The sequence below is a fragment of the Antechinus flavipes genome, chromosome X, assembly GCF_016432865.1.
Source record: "Antechinus flavipes isolate AdamAnt ecotype Samford, QLD, Australia chromosome X, AdamAnt_v2, whole genome shotgun sequence".
Classification (NCBI taxonomy): Eukaryota; Metazoa; Chordata; class Mammalia; order Dasyuromorphia; family Dasyuridae; genus Antechinus; species Antechinus flavipes.
Window position 1 is genome coordinate 50246467 of NC_067404.1, and position 15842 is coordinate 50262308.

The 15842-nt window shown below is 37.4% G+C and overlaps 1 protein-coding gene across 1 annotated transcript in view; it reads left to right on the plus strand.

Moving 5' to 3' along the window:
• The window catches only part of TENM1 (teneurin transmembrane protein 1), an 828896-nt gene that overhangs the window by 562236 nt on the left and 250818 nt on the right, over positions 1-15842 (plus strand). The window contains exon 7 of the mRNA XM_051969260.1: positions 2295-2447. Coding sequence (XP_051825220.1) covers positions 2295-2447 — 153 coding nt within the window. The remainder of the gene's footprint in view (positions 1-2294; positions 2448-15842) is intronic.

A 15842-nucleotide genomic window follows, 5' to 3' on the forward strand; every position in this document is an offset into this window, starting at 1 on the left:
ATGCATGGGAAATCTGAAAGAATGGGGGAGGGGGTTGAAGAACCAAATATCCTACATGATTTTCCAGAGGACAAAACATAATATAAATATTCTATAAGCATATATAATACATAACATTCTATTTGAATATGTGATATGTAAATTATATGTGTGTACAAACATATACACAAATGAAAAAGAATAGAAACCAATGGCAATGAGATAGAATTAGAGTAAGAGTGTGATTGACACCCATATGGATTCATATATGGTCCTAGACATATATACTGTTTCTTACTCCGGCTGTAGCTCCCAGCTTATATATTGTAAAGTATCATGAAATCACATAATAATAAGTCATTACAGCATCTTGGTTCTGCAAGAAAGTCCCATGTCTCTTTTTTCTCTCTTTATTGGATGGAAACATTCCCTTTTGCATGACTAAGAAAAGTGAGTAAATCCCTACTTCAAGTCCCTTTGAATCAATTCCCCCCACACATATTTTCTCCATCATCCTTATGTCTCCCCCAGGAAGGTGGTTTAACTTAACACAGAGTATCTGGAATAGTCCCCTTGATCTTGAAAATGAGAACTACAATGGCTTCTATTCCTTCATGACTTGTCTGACTTTAAAAAAGGCAGTTGAAATAAGGACCTGAAACATGTTTCTAATATTATCTTTAATAGCCATCATATTCAAATAATTTAGGGGCTGAGTAGACCAAATTTCTCCCTAAAACTTGGAAACCTACCTTTAATTAAAGCAAGGATGAAAATCTGGCCTCACTTGGAGCTATTTGGCAGAAAAATCGTTAGGCTGCCACTGATACTGCTTTATTAATATGCTATACAGTACCTTACTCAGAACCACTCTCCTTTGAGTAGCCATTGTTTCCAATAATTGCCAAGGAAATTCATCAGGCAGCACTGGCTCAATTCCAAAGAAAAGGGTAGAAACCAATTAAACGCTTAAAAGTTTTTAAGGATAAATTAGAAGGTGGATTTTAGAAACCCCTTCAGATCCAACTAGAGGTGGATGACTGACTTTTATATAAGTTCTCTGGCTAAGGTTTCTGTTTTCATCCTAAGTCTTTAGGATATATACTACATCTCAGTGTCAGCCACACAAATTAGCCCTGCCTAGGGGCTAAGAGCAGTCAGGAAGATGGCTTATCTATTCACATACCCCCTAGAAGAAGACCTGGATGGAACTTGAAAAACTTTGATAAATTCCATACCTTCAGCCAATTTAAATTCCATACTTCCAAAGGGAAAAAAAAATCATTTTAAACTCTTTTCGGCAGCCCCGGGTTAGGGCCAGGTTTTATCTGATGTAGGGAAAGCTTGGAAAGAGAGGGGCAAATGTGCAAGTAATCTCAAATGCCTTCCTTGTGCTGGTTCCAATTTGCTCACTGTGATTTGTTTTCATCTCCCTCCTGGAGACCCAGAGTTACATGAGCAATTAAGCTTCATTGAGCCACTAGTTGTCTGTATTTAAAGATATAGGTTTTTAAGGGTATTGAGTGGAAATAAGACATTAATAAAGTGGTTATGAAGCCTTAGCAGAAAAGTCAATCAAGTCAGTAAGCAATTATTAAGCTCCAGTTATGTACTAGGAACTATGTGAAGCACTGAGGATGCAAAGGAGTTTACAGTCTAATTGGGGGAAAACCTGTAAAAAGAAGCCAAAAAATGAAAGGAGTGGAGAGGTTACCCAGGTGGGGGCATGATGAATTCTTATAGTTGGAATGGCAAATGACATGAGAATGTGAGAGTTTGCATTGATTTCATCTTGGATAATGAGTTTCTGGAGGTCATGAAGTCCAGGAAAGCATCCAGGCTGTAAATGATAAAGTTAAATCCCCCAGGCACTTTGGTTAAATGGTGGAGGAACCCCAAGAAGTTCCCAGATATCAACTTCCAACCCCTACAATCAGACAGAAGGAAGGGCCTCCAGGGGCAGGAGATTGCTAAGGAAGCATCCGTTTGCGAGTTGATTTTGTCTCGTGGAATAAGAAGACAATCTGTTTTGAAGAAGGCAGGCGACTCTGAGCTTTGAGGGTGAAGGAAAGAGCCAGCATCCTAATTTGTGGCAACTAGCTCCTGGTTATCTGAGACTATTTCTTATAAGCTGTAGCTCTGATTGGAGATGTCCGTTTAGATTTTCATGGTTTAGGAAGAGATGATCAGGAGTCACACCTGGCTGACAGAAGGCAGCGTATAGATGGTATCAGGTACAAAGGAGCAGCTGGTTTGGGGGAACATCTTTGGAATACAGTAAAAATAAAATAATTGTATGATTTCTTTCCTTACAGCAGTACATCTGTTTGGCCTGACCTGGCAATTGCAGCCAGTTGAAGGACAGCTCTACGAAAATGGAGTTAGCAAGGGAAACCGAGGGACTGAATCAATGGATGCTACCTACCCACCAATCGGAGGAAAGGTTTCTGATAAAACAGAGAAAAAAGGTACTTGACTGAAGATGAGTAAATTATTATGAATGGCTTTCCTCACAATTTGGTTCTTCAGTAGAAGAACTGAATGAGGAAAGGATCAAAATGTTAATGTGTCTTATGTAATAGAGCTTTCCTCTGGTGCCTTGGGTAGAAGCAGAATGAATTTTCCAAAAGTGTAGGCTCTTTTTAAAATAGAGAAGTCTTGATACAGTGGAGGTTACAGCACACTTAAGATTTCATTTCCCACCTAATGACTTGAAGCAAAGTTGGGGTTGAAATCAAGTGATAGTGTTGGCGTACAGAAAGGGAGAGTCGTGGTTGGTGTACATACCTGACATTTCAGGAGATGTGTGTGTGTGTGTGTGTGTGCGCGCATGCGTGCATATATAGAAATTCCTTCTGTCATCAGATGGTTGGTGGGAGGGGCAGGATTGGATCTGTAACAGCTGGAGAGCGTGACCTCAAGGCCACCTGAAGGGGAACAACTTAATACAAGGATAACTAATACTACCTCAGAACTCCCTGACTCTTTCCACACATATCATGTCATAAGATTAGCAGCCACTATCAGCTTTTTGTTCCTTTTGAATAATCTGTTTTCAGCTGCAAGATCTGAAAAAAGCCAAGAGGTTTTCCTTAGTGTGACTTTTCTTTTAATGAGATTATGGTAATTTCCATTGTCCAGGTGGCAGTATAGCTATGAACTCCAAGGCTACCTTTTCCTCCATTTTCACTGCCATCACTGTTTAATTTATTCCCCTTCAGCCCCTGCAGGAAGACCCATTCTTCTAAAATAAGGACTCAAACCAACTGGCACATCAGTTTGGTTCCACTTCCATTGAGAGAATTTGTTGCCATTTGACTGAATTTGGTTGAACAAATATTGATCAAGCCCATACTTTATGCCTGGCACCATGCTAGATGCCTTAAAGAAAGTGCTTAAAAGCCAGAAGTCTAGTTCCTGTCTTCAGCAAACTTCCAAGGCAAAGCTGGACCATGCATTTATGTTCATTTTAAAGTTTTAGAAACAGACCATTTCACTTATCAATTAGATTAGCAAGACTATTTGACTTTCTCTTTTGTGCTATATTTTGGTTGTTTCTGTGGCTTTGCTTTGGTTCATGATTCAGCAAAAGTGAATGCTCGGGATCTAGCACCACAATTGAATTGTTGGTCCCGCTTTGGAGTGCTACTTACCATGTTGCTTGTTTCATTAGGGTCCAATAGAACCATACTGACCTGTCTCAGAAATGTCATCACTCCAGAGACACCCTGAAGAGGGAGGCTATCGGTGTCAGAGCAGAGATAGAACAGAATTTGCCTAACCTTTTTACAAAGACTTCTTTTCCATTTCTCGTTGGCACTCTGTTTCCAGGAGGGAACCAAGGAAAGGGTGTCATAGCAGTGTGAGAAAAGCTACACGAGGATCAGTTGTCATTTTAATATTCTCTCTCCTAATTCCATTAGTTTTGTGACTTTTGAAAGCTATCAGAAAGGTAGAAGGTCATCAGCACATAGTCGCCAACAAACCTTTGTATTTGTTTTCACGTACAGATTTTTGGATTTCTTTCCAGTGAGCCTAATACAATTGGAACATTGCAAAAAAAGACCATGGAAGGAAAGCCCTGGAGGCTCTCAAAGACAGTGAATTTTTAAGACAAACTTTATCACCCCATATTTTTATATAACATGACAAGTTACACAAATGTGCAAAAAAATGTTTGTCCAATTACAACAGCCGAAAGACCAAACCAATTTCAGTTAAATATTTTATGAAGAAAAATCACTGGGGTTTTATATCATACATGCCAAGTTTTAGCTTGAAGTAACCTTTTATGGAAGCATGAACATAGCCTGAACCATAGTTACACTTTGGAGGGTCCTGCTCTATTGCATTTTTACTGCATATTACTTATCAAGTACAAAAATCTTGTTATAATATAATGTATAGACAGAGCTGAATCTTGGGAAAATTCTCAAGTACTGCAGCGCTCTCATATCCTTTTGTGGTTTCTGGGCACTGTTCATTCCAGCAACATAAACCAAACCCCATTTTTTATATTATATATTATATCAGGGAAGTGGACAATGAATGAGTCATTGTGGCCTAGTGGATAAAGAGTGGGCCTCAGGGTCTGGAAGATGGGTCCAGTATCTGCCTCTGTCACATGCTGGCCATGTGACTTTGAATGAATCGCTTAACCCCTCAGTTTTCTAGGCAGCTCTCTAAAATATTACACCAAATCTACATTGGTGGCCAGAAATTCTGTATCTGGAAATTCCTTATGGCAACAAAATCACGGGTCTAGCATCCCCCTCTCTATCATTGTGAGTTAAAACTGACTGACCAATAGTTACTGTGTAGTAATTTGTCCATCCCAACTGCCCACTCTTTACAATATTAAGCCAAAAAATGACAGGAAACTGCTTTGGATTTGATTGTTGAGCCTCACATTTTCCACGTAGGAAATACATAAACTGAGCTAAATGATCTCGGAGTCTCCTTTGGCTCTAAGGAGCAATGATATTCAATTTTGTCAAGTTCTCTAAAACTCGGCTTGAAATTGACACCTTGTCATCAAATTCTTGACTTCTTCTATTTTAGAAACTTGCCATAGCCAAGGTTTGGGCTCTTTTTCCTTACAAATTGAGCACCTTAAAATGATTATCATTGTCTTCCTTGTCAGACTGATGAAAAAGAGACTTCTTATAAAAATCTGTCAATCAAATTCTGTTGCGATTAGATTCTCATTAACAGTCATTATCCATATCTTCCTTTCAGTGCAACACAGAAGAATAATTTTCTCCCCACTTAGTTTTCCAAATGAAACAAAAAGGGGTGTTTGATTGCAAACATTCATTTTGTTTAAAAAAAAAAAAAAGACAAAACCTTAAAAAAAAAAAAAAAGCAGTGTGGTATAGCAAAAAAACAATCACTGGATTTGCAGTTTAAGGATGTGGATTCAAATTCTGACTCTGACAAGGTCCTGACCTTGGGACCCTGGATTAGTTATTTCATCTCCCTCAGCCTCAGTTTCTTCGTGTGTAAAATGAATGGTATGGATTAGATAGCAGCTGAGGTCCCTTTCAGCTCTAAATCTATGATTCTGTGTGACCTTGAATATAAAAAGAAAAACATTAATCCTGCAATTTTCTCCCCCTTCCCTGAAGTCTAAGAAAAATCTATTCATTCAATGCCTTCGTTAATCCACAAATATTTATTGAATACTTACTCTGTGCAAGATCCTCTGTTAAGCACTCTGGAGCATCTAAAGAGTCTATAAAACATAGACCTTGTCAAAATGCTAACGCTGTGGTTAGAGTGAGGCCTGACTTTCCACACGTACTGATCACTATTCACTATGAGATGAGCCTTGTACGTGGCTCTATTGAGAGATACAGAGAAAGGGAAGGTATGGCACCTACCTTAAAGGAGCCCTTGACCTACTGAAGTAGACTTGGTAGTCATAAACAAAGCAACTTGACAATACTTACAAGGGGACATTATGTCAGCATATCAGCAAAATGATACGCCAGACATAAACTCCTTTAATACTAAGGGAGGTGTGGAAGAGTACATTCTGAGGGAATTGGCCTAGAAGGGGATGGGTTAGGAGTAGCCCAAGATAAATGACATCCACTTCGCTATCTTATCAGGGACTCAAGGATTGCTTGGTCCAATGAGAAGTGACATTGGAGCTGTGACTTTAGAGTTAGGGGCCAAACAGAAGTGGTCAGCTGAGATTCCTCTCCCTAGTAAGCTAGCTTTCTGTTCACTAGCTCACTTTGCTTTCCCATTTGACCAGTCTTCCAACTGCATGAGCTCCAGATTGGGTCTGACCAGTAGAGCATGTGATTAACACTGAACTCTGATTTATGATCCCAATTTCATTGTCAGTGCTTTTTGCTTTATACTGTGGGTTGGTCTATTTTCTCTAAATGTAATTGTATGTTCAATACACTTTTCAAAGGAACATTGAAGTGAATCCTATTGTAGTGTGAATATAGTTAAGTCGTGTCTGTTTTTAGTTTTGGATTTTTGCATGTTAGAGGTTCGTGGCCTAAAATGATCATCTACATTTGTTTCTTATCTAATTTGTCACATTTTCCCATCTGACATCATCAGATCAGGTTTGAGAGCTTACAAGGGGCCAAAAGTAGGTATGAATATCCAGTTTTGACAGATTAAGAAATAGATGTACAGAGAGGGTAACAGATTTGGCTAAGGCAAGGCAGGGCTTCATAAACTTTTTCCCTTTTTACCCAAGAAATTTTTATGTGACCTTGGACATAAAGGTAAATAAAATAGATGTACAAATCAAACAATTAATGATAAGGAATCATAATTTCACCATCCTCACATTTAGTTACAAAACCCCATGTGAGTTTATGACCCACAATTGAAGAAGCTGGGGCCTAAAATGACACTAAAGTTAGTGGCAGAAGTGGAAGAAAAGCATACTTTCCTGACTCACCTCCAAACTTTTAACACCAGTTCAGATGGTTTTCCTTACCCAGGGAACAGGAAGTAGTTCTTAAGCCTTCTGCTTCTGAGGCTTATTTTCAAATATAGGATTCTGCCTTGGTTAAGGGATTTAGCACTCGGGAAATGTACGCCATGTTGATAACAATAACAAAACGTGATACTTTAAGCTTTGTATAGCACTCTATGTGTGTTATCTCACTTGATAGCCACAAGAATCCTGAGAAGCCGGTGTTGTTATTGCTATTTTTGTAGAGGATGAAACCGAAACCTAGTAAGGTTGAGTGATTTGCCTTTGGTCTGAGGCAAGATTTGAATTCTAAGTATTCCTGACTTCAAGTTTAGCAGCTCTGTCTACTCTCCCACTCTTCATTACATTTTTTTTAACCTGCCTTCTACTAAGATTGCATCTCACAGATGGGAGCCGGGTCATGCAAGTGCCCCTTCTAAACAACACAGGGTCCCACGTGTGAGCAACCAAGCAAGGGTCTTGGCATTGGGTTGGACCCTAGTTGACAGAAGTGAATGCTGATGCTGGTTTTCTTCTTCAGTGCTTGCTTAGCTATTATCCTCATAACAAAAGTTACCAAAAGCAGAATCGGTCTGATTTATCCTTCCTGTGTACACAATGTGAGTCTGATTTAGAGCCATGATGTACGCAAAGCAGCAGTTTAAAGTTACTATGTATAGAGCACAGTGCCATGGTGCTCTAAGTTTGGTACCGGGCAAATACTGGCACTACTAACACTAATAATGCCCACTGTGCTATGATGAGTAAGGTGGAGAAATATGGGCCAAGTGCTATGTGAGATCTTGAGTTGGAAGAAACAGTCAAGGCAATGAAGGGTTATCTTGATAAGAGTCGAAACAACGGATATTGGATGTAGAATATCTGTTTAAATCAGGAACATACTAGCCTGTTAATGTTAGCTCATGAGAGTCAGCTGTCAAATTTTCACTGAACATTTACACCTTGGAAATCTGTGAGTGCTGCAAATCAGGATTTGATTTGTTATTTTTTTGATTGTTGGGACTTAAGAAAATGTTGATAATACAGATTAAATTTTAAAGTGTCATCCATGTATTTTTCCAGAGAGCTGATTGCTGAACATTTACCAGCAAATCCCTGCTTTTAATATTAGGTTTTCTTCAGATGTCACATATGTTCAGTTTCCCTGTTACAGTCCAATAAACAGAACTGGATTTCTTTGGGCCTAAAGTGAAAAAATCCAGATATCATTTGGACAATCAAGAAGGGGGAAGGCTAGGACATAAGAGCCCAGAAGAGAAAACAGTTGGATAATTGAACCCACTCAGCAGGCAAAATAAAACCAGTCCTGTGTTTTAGTAGCTTCTTCTTAAAGACTATTTGAGCTTAAGAAATTGCGGGAAAATTGGAAATAAATCCATATGAGCACAGTAATAAATTAAATAAAATAATTTAAATTTAAAATAAAATAAAATAAAATAGTGAAATGTACTAACAATGATGGTAGAAGTTTACATCTTTATTTTAAAAAATGGATGGCGGGGCAGCCATCAATGAATAGAGCACCAGCTCTGAATTCAGGAGGACCTGAGTTCAAATCTGGTCTCAGACACTTAACACTTCCTAGCTGTGGGACCCTGGGCAAGTCACTTAACCCCAATTGCCTCAAGAAAAAACAAACAAAAAAAGATTGATGGCAAATAGAAGTAAATGTCTCCTCCAATGTTGTGTATATAGATATAGATCAATTCATATATATATATATATATAACATATGTATATGTGTGTGAATGTATGTATGTTTTCCTAACACAAGATTAGAGCAGATCCAGTTAGAGTGTAGTAGCTTGTTTCTGACCATATTAAATCACTTTATCAGTATGCTTCACTTTTAACAAAAAGCTTTTCTGAAGCATGCTCTAAATATGCCTTCTAAAACAGATTTATGGTCATCGTGCTAAAAGATAAACTTAGTTACAGAATAAAAATTTGATGTGAAACATTACTGATCATATATGTTTAATGTTTCACTAGTTCCATTTTCCTCCTTTTCTTTTTCCAAATAAACACACATAGTCAGTGCACCAATAGAAAACATCATAGTGGGTCAGGTTTATGGTATAGTATCTTAAGCAGACTGCCAAGGGAGAACCTGACCATATTCTGTGACACCATTATTAAAGATTAGACATCCAAATTTCTCTCAAGACACCATTTTAATTCCATAATCTATTACTGGAAGACAACAAGTTATCAGTTAGTAGAATGTAAGTTCTTTGAAGACAGGAATTGTTTTTGTCTTCTTAGTGTCCCCAGCACCTAGGACAGTGCCTGGCACCTAGTATGTGTTTATTAAATGCTCACTGGTTGAATTTTTTTCACTTGTATTTTCAGCCTCCGTCACCTCTTGGTGTAATCACTTTCAAGAGTTGACTCCATTGTGAATAGCATTTTCATTTATTTATCATAGCATTAGCACTCTCTGGCTTCAAATGATTTCCTCTATCATTTGCTTAGCAAGTTTGTATTTGCCCAAATGTTACTGTTGACACTTTTCTAGACTTACTTATATTCCCTTTCAACCTCCTTGTTTTCACCCTTGCATAACTACTCCTTTTCCCTTGATTACAACTTCAGTATATGCTATGAGAACCAGATCTGCTCACTATAGCATGGGTGCAGATAGTAGCCTTCCAACTTCAGAGATTCAAATCTTTGGGAAATTTCACAATGAGGGTTAAACCTAGGTGAAACAGTCAAATATGTTATTTCAAAGCTTCACCAAAATGTCTCTGAATGGGAACAAGATATTTGCTCATTCCCTTGGCCTTCATTTCTTTTTTTAACTCGTTTCTACCTTCACAAAAGAAGGAAATAGTGATACGGGAGAGAAGTTATTTGTTTTCTTCGTATCTAACAATGCACAGTACAATTTCAGGGTCTGAAATCTGTTACTCTTTGGTAATTATATTGTATACCTTGCAAAAGGAATAGAGACTCTAGTACTTGCCTTAACAACAAGCTTGAGCAAATTTTAAAAATGTAGACAACTATAGTTTTCTTTTTTTTTATGCTGAGGCCAGATTGACTTTAGGGCTGGTGATCTATCCACTGAACCACTAGTTGCCTCCCAACTATAGTTTTAAGGAAGAGCCACATCAGTACCAAGTAATCCAGAAAAATCCAGGGCTTTAACAAGGGGAAACAAGTGAATACCCTAGTGCTTAGGGCCATAGCTTGAAATTTGGATAGAATATTATTGTATCTACCTCCTTCCCCTTTCATTTTACAAATGAGGAAACCGGGACCCAGTGATAATCAGTGACTCCCTAGTGACCATGAAAAGAGAAAGGGATTCAAATACAAATCCTCTGACTTCAAATCTTGTATACTATACCACATAAGCAAGGTCAGGGGTAGGGGTAGGGGACAAAAGTCTTATTAAGAAGGAAGGATGTATAGGGCAGCTAGGAGGCGCAGTGGATAGAACACTAGTCAGGAAGACCTGAGTTCAAATTTGATCTCAGACACTTAACACTTCCTAGCTGTATGACACCGGGCAAGTCACTTAACCCCAATTGCCTCAGCAAAAAAAAAAAAAAAAAGGAAGGATGTGTATAAAATTCTGAAAGAGGGAAAGATCATTGTTTTACAGAAGGGAGGGTAGATGAATTTCAAAGCAGGATGAGCTTTTTCAAGTCAACAGATCTATTAAACATCTTTGGTACTAGACTCTATGGATGATAGAAATACAGTATGAAACATGATCTATTCTCTCATGTAACATATTAATTATTCAAACCAGACATAAACACATCTGATGGTTAAACAAAAATACAAGAGTATGCATGTATGCCAAAAATAAGAAATGTAAGCTATAAGCTATAGTGCTATATGTAGAGTATATGATACTTTAGACCACCAATCCTCAAACTCTTTTATTTTCAGAACTTCATTATATGTAGAAAAACAATCGAGGAATTCATCTTCCTAGCCCGAACTTTTATTCATGTGTGATATATATTATATGATAGCTAGATACCATATTGGAAATTTAAAAATCTTAGTAGTATTAAGATCAAAGCGAAAAAAATATGTTTATTCTGAGTCATGATCCCATTAGGTTTTTGTATTCTGTACTATTTTTACCTGAGTCTTCCCATGGATGTACTACAGGGAATCCACCCAGCATGCTGGGGAATTTCTGTTCTATATCTTGACGCTGTTGTGTACCAGTGGAACACATGGAATACCTGTTGTCCTTTTTCTTGATACATGATTGTCCTACCTGTTTCAGGTCATGCATTTTTCTGATGACATCAGTAACAGTGCTTCTTTTGAATGGTTTTTCATTTGTAATGCATTGTCTTTTCATGCAACCATATTTCTTCCATTGAATTGCCAACATTTCAATTCTTTGACAGTTTGGGGTTTTCTGTGGTTGGCAACCACTGGAAGAATTTGAGAGAGGAGACAGACATACCAGACCTGTGGTTTCAGTGGCGTGAGGAACTTCCAGTCAGGAAACTTTATCCACAGAACTCTATAGGGATGCCCATCAAATATGGCAAGTTGAGAACAGAATAGAAATTGGCCAGACTACAGAAGACTTGGAGGCACCGCATTCAAAGGAACTCCCAAAGAAAATTTTGCTTGAAAATTTCATGGGGCTCAATATTTGCCTTAACAAGAATTCTGATGGGGAGTCTTTCAGCCTTTCCTGAAAGATAGTGAAAGGAAACTCATCTCAAAAATATCTCATTTTATATCAAATGGATGAACTATTAGGAAGTTCCCCCCATATCAAACCTAAATCTGTATCTGTAATCTCTACCCATTTCTTCTAATTATTTTCTTTAGCTCCTAATATAGTCTTCTTTTCGTGTGACAAAATTTAAAATACTTAGAGTATTTAACATGACTCCTTTACCTCCTCCTCCCAGATCTTCTCTTCTTTAGACTGGACCTCCACACTTCTTCCTTCACCTAATTTTTATTCCTTGGCACAAGGTTATTTACTATCCTGGTTACCCTACTGACAATATATGCTTGACTATCAAAGTTCTTCCAAAAGTATAGAGCCCACAACTGAATACGATGCTGCAGAGATGGTCTGACCGCAGCAAAGAACAGAAAGATGATCAACCTCCCTACTCTTCTCGTTGTCACTTAAGAGTATATTTAAGAAATAATCCCTCTACAATCTATCCAAAAAGTAATTGCAGGCTCTTTCCTCAAAGATAATGAGGAGCTTGTCTTACAATACAACCAATTCTACTTTGGATAACTATTAGTTGTTTGTTTTTTTTTTTGTTTGTTTGTTTGTTTGTTTTTTACATCACTTCCAGATTCATTAATACATTCTAGAATTTTGCTAGTAATCAAAGTCAAACTCACTGACTAAATATTTTCTTCCTCCATTCTGGTCCCTTTTGAAAAGTTATAGTCTTCTGTTGATCTGTATTTCTCTAATTTTCCACAATCTTTGAAAGATCACTGACCGGGCTTTAGTTATCACTTTTTTCAGTACCCTAGGATGGTTAAGCCAGATGACCTACACACATCAAGAGCTGCTCAGTGCTCTCTTTCAGTTTTATTATTTATCTTTGATATCAACTCCCAGTCAGCCATATTTGGTCTTTACAGAGCAAAATAAGTATTAAGCAGCTCTGCCTTCTCTCTGTCCCCTGTTCTCTGAGTAATGATCTTATCCTCTATTTTGAATAGGTTGTTTTAAAGCTTAGCTGGTTGTTGCTCCATCCACATTCATCTCAATAAACAACTCCACTTTTTCTTCTTCATAGGAATTATTTCACTTTGTGTCTTTAGATTCTGAGTTTTTCCTGTGGAAATTTATAGTCCATGAGATCCTCCCTTTCTGAGACCTTTTAAAATAGCTGTTTTCTCAAAATATAGGGAGATTGTTTCTCTCTTTATTTTTCCAAGGTGACTATATCACACTTTTCCCAGCTTTCTTCCTTTTCTATCATGAATTTTAAGCTCACTTGGCTTTCAAGTTCTCAACCAGTTCTTTCTTGGTGTGAATCCCAAGAAACCCAAAGAATTGGTTGCTCTATTTTTGAAGGATAGAATTATCATTGAGGCAAGTGCAGAAATTCACTTATTAGCTTTTAAGGAGGTAGAGGGAGGGAAAGAGAGAGAGAAAAAAATCTAGCAAGTACCTGAGTAATTCAAGCCAGCTATCATTATTGTATTGTGGCTCTGGGCCAGACTTAGAATCTCTTTCCTGAGCCTTTCACCCCTTTCTTCTTTCTGTCCAGGTGTCTGTAATTTGCTCAAGTGACAATTTTTCTATATCTCATTGTCACCAAAATTTTCTCTACCATCAAATTCTTCCATTTACTTCGTGGATTTCTTCATATGAATATATTTGAACAATATGCAGTGGTCTTTTCCATCATTGTTCCTTTTTACATATCTGATTCCATTTGAATAAAGTATCTCTTTCATAAGTTATATTCTAATCCTGAATGTCATCTCATCAAGTATTTCCCATACATCTGAGGTCACATTTACCTTTTTATTCTTTCCATTAGGAAACTACCTTATACATTGACCCATGACCATGAGTATTTGGTTTAATCTATTATTTATTATTAAAAGGTTCGGCTTGCTGGAATGATGCTGTTTACCAGTGGAGTTTTAAGGGAATTGATTGTTTCAAGAAATGTTAATAAGCAACATATAGAAACTTCCCTACAAAGATAATCTTACTGTATATGTCATTACTTCCAGTCATGAGATATTTAAGATTGGGGTCTTTATTTTTAGTGTTACTAAGTGCTTTGTACCAAAAGAATTATGGAATCCAAAAGCTTCTTAGGGCTGTTATCACAATGGGCTTCAAAGAAACTCTTAACATAAGGAGACAGATAAACTTTCAGGGAACAGAGATGCTTTGAATACAAAATGCTATTGAGAATAAACCCCTTAACTAGGACTGAAGCTTTTGAGAGGCCCTGTACAATGATGGCTGAGCTTCTACACTGAAATTGAATAACATTGGACATTGTTCATATGACCTTGTATGAAAATCACTCACAAAGATTTCTATGTAGCCATCTCTTATCTGTGACAGTAAGGGACAGATTCACAAATAAGGAAATCTACAGATCCATGGATAATCTCTCCCAGTTCATATCACTTGTTAGATGCCAAGCGGAGGTAACATTATCTGATTTTCTGTTACTTGCATTCAAATTTCCATCAAGTCCCAAGATCTATCCGCAAAGCACATGACACTTGCTTTAATATTTTCATTTATCTCAGATGGAATGAGCAAAACAAAAAAAAAGGCTTAATTCACAGAGTATATTGTTGATCCCTCAATCATTGAAACTTGACTATATATCATACTTGCACATTTATGAAAATGACATACAATTAAATATACTACCTAAGGCCATGTCAATAGCAAAGTAGATTTTTGCTGCCTTCTTTGGCTCTCGAACACTGATTGAATATTTTACTTTGCCCCCTGTTCTAACATCAGTTTTTTGATAGGAAAGGAGCAATAAAACTAATGGTGCTTAAATCTTTAGATGACAAGCTAGGGAAAGTTCTACTAAAATATACCACTGAGTCAAATAAGATGTCTTTGAAAGTCCATTGTCACTGGAATATCCCACAGTGAAACTTGCATTATGTTCAGAAAAGGCCCTGCCTTATAAATGCATGTTTATATGACTTTCTCTAAATTAAGTACCTCCTTAGCTTGGGTTAATTTTATTGAATTTCAAATGTGTTTAAAGACTATCCAAAATGCTTAGATGCAAGACTGTGTCCTTGACCTTATAGTTATTGCAATAAAACCTTATAATTAAAGCTTTAATTACCATGTGTCACTATCTTTGGGCCCACCTCCTCCCTCCCCCCCAACTCCAAAGTTCCATTGTGCTTTACTTAGCCTAAGGTAACCATTGGAAAGAATCATTAAGCTTCTAGACATTTCAAGAACTTGACATTGAATTAAGCAATTTCAGAAAACATTTTAAGTTGGAAAAAAAGCAAGTGTGTATATACATACAACTACAAATTACTCAACATCAACAAGCATTAGTTATTTGCTGGGGTGGGGGTGAGACACTTTAGGACATTTTGCTTGGCACAGAGATGGTTTAGAAATTCAGATAAGATTGTCTCTTCCTTCATGAAGCTTTCATTGTAGCAGAGAAGGTCAACACAGACATACATACCTCTCAATCAATAAGCACTTACCATGGGCCCGGAACTGTCATACAAAATATTGTACTTTTAAGTGTCTAAGAAAGAAGCAAACTGAGTGCTGTCCAAGGTCTGAGAGGGAAAAGATCAGTCCTTGAGTTTGGGGCAGGAAAAACAGAGAGTAGATGAGAATTCAAGGAAAAAAAAAACAGAATCTTCAAATATAGATAGAATTGCAAAAAAAATGGAATTGGGGAGGAGGCAGGAACCTCTAGGCATAAGGAATGGTCAGAACAAAAGCAGAGTCAAGAGAGTACCAGATATATATGGGAGATAAGAGAGCCCTATTTGGGTAGAGTATGGGGTACATGGAAGGGGCTAATGTGAAAGACGCCTGGAAATATGAAGTGGTGCCAGACTGTAGAAGGCCTTGAATACTTGATGATGAATTTTTGAAGGTTTTTTTGGGAGACAGTATAGCTCCTTTTTTGCTTGTTACCACAACTAAAAATAAGTCAGTCTATAGTATATCAAGTTGTCAGACCATTTCCCTGCTTTCTCATCTTTATAAAATGTTCATGAGAATAATCCACACACATCAAGACATCCTTGATGAAAATATGAGAAATGAATAGGCAAGTTTTTGAAAGAGGTCTGCAGTCAATTCTGTCTTGGCAGTTACATAGTTGACTGAAAGGTACCAAAAATATAAAATCCCTTGAGTTATATTGTTTGTTGGCTATTTTTTCAA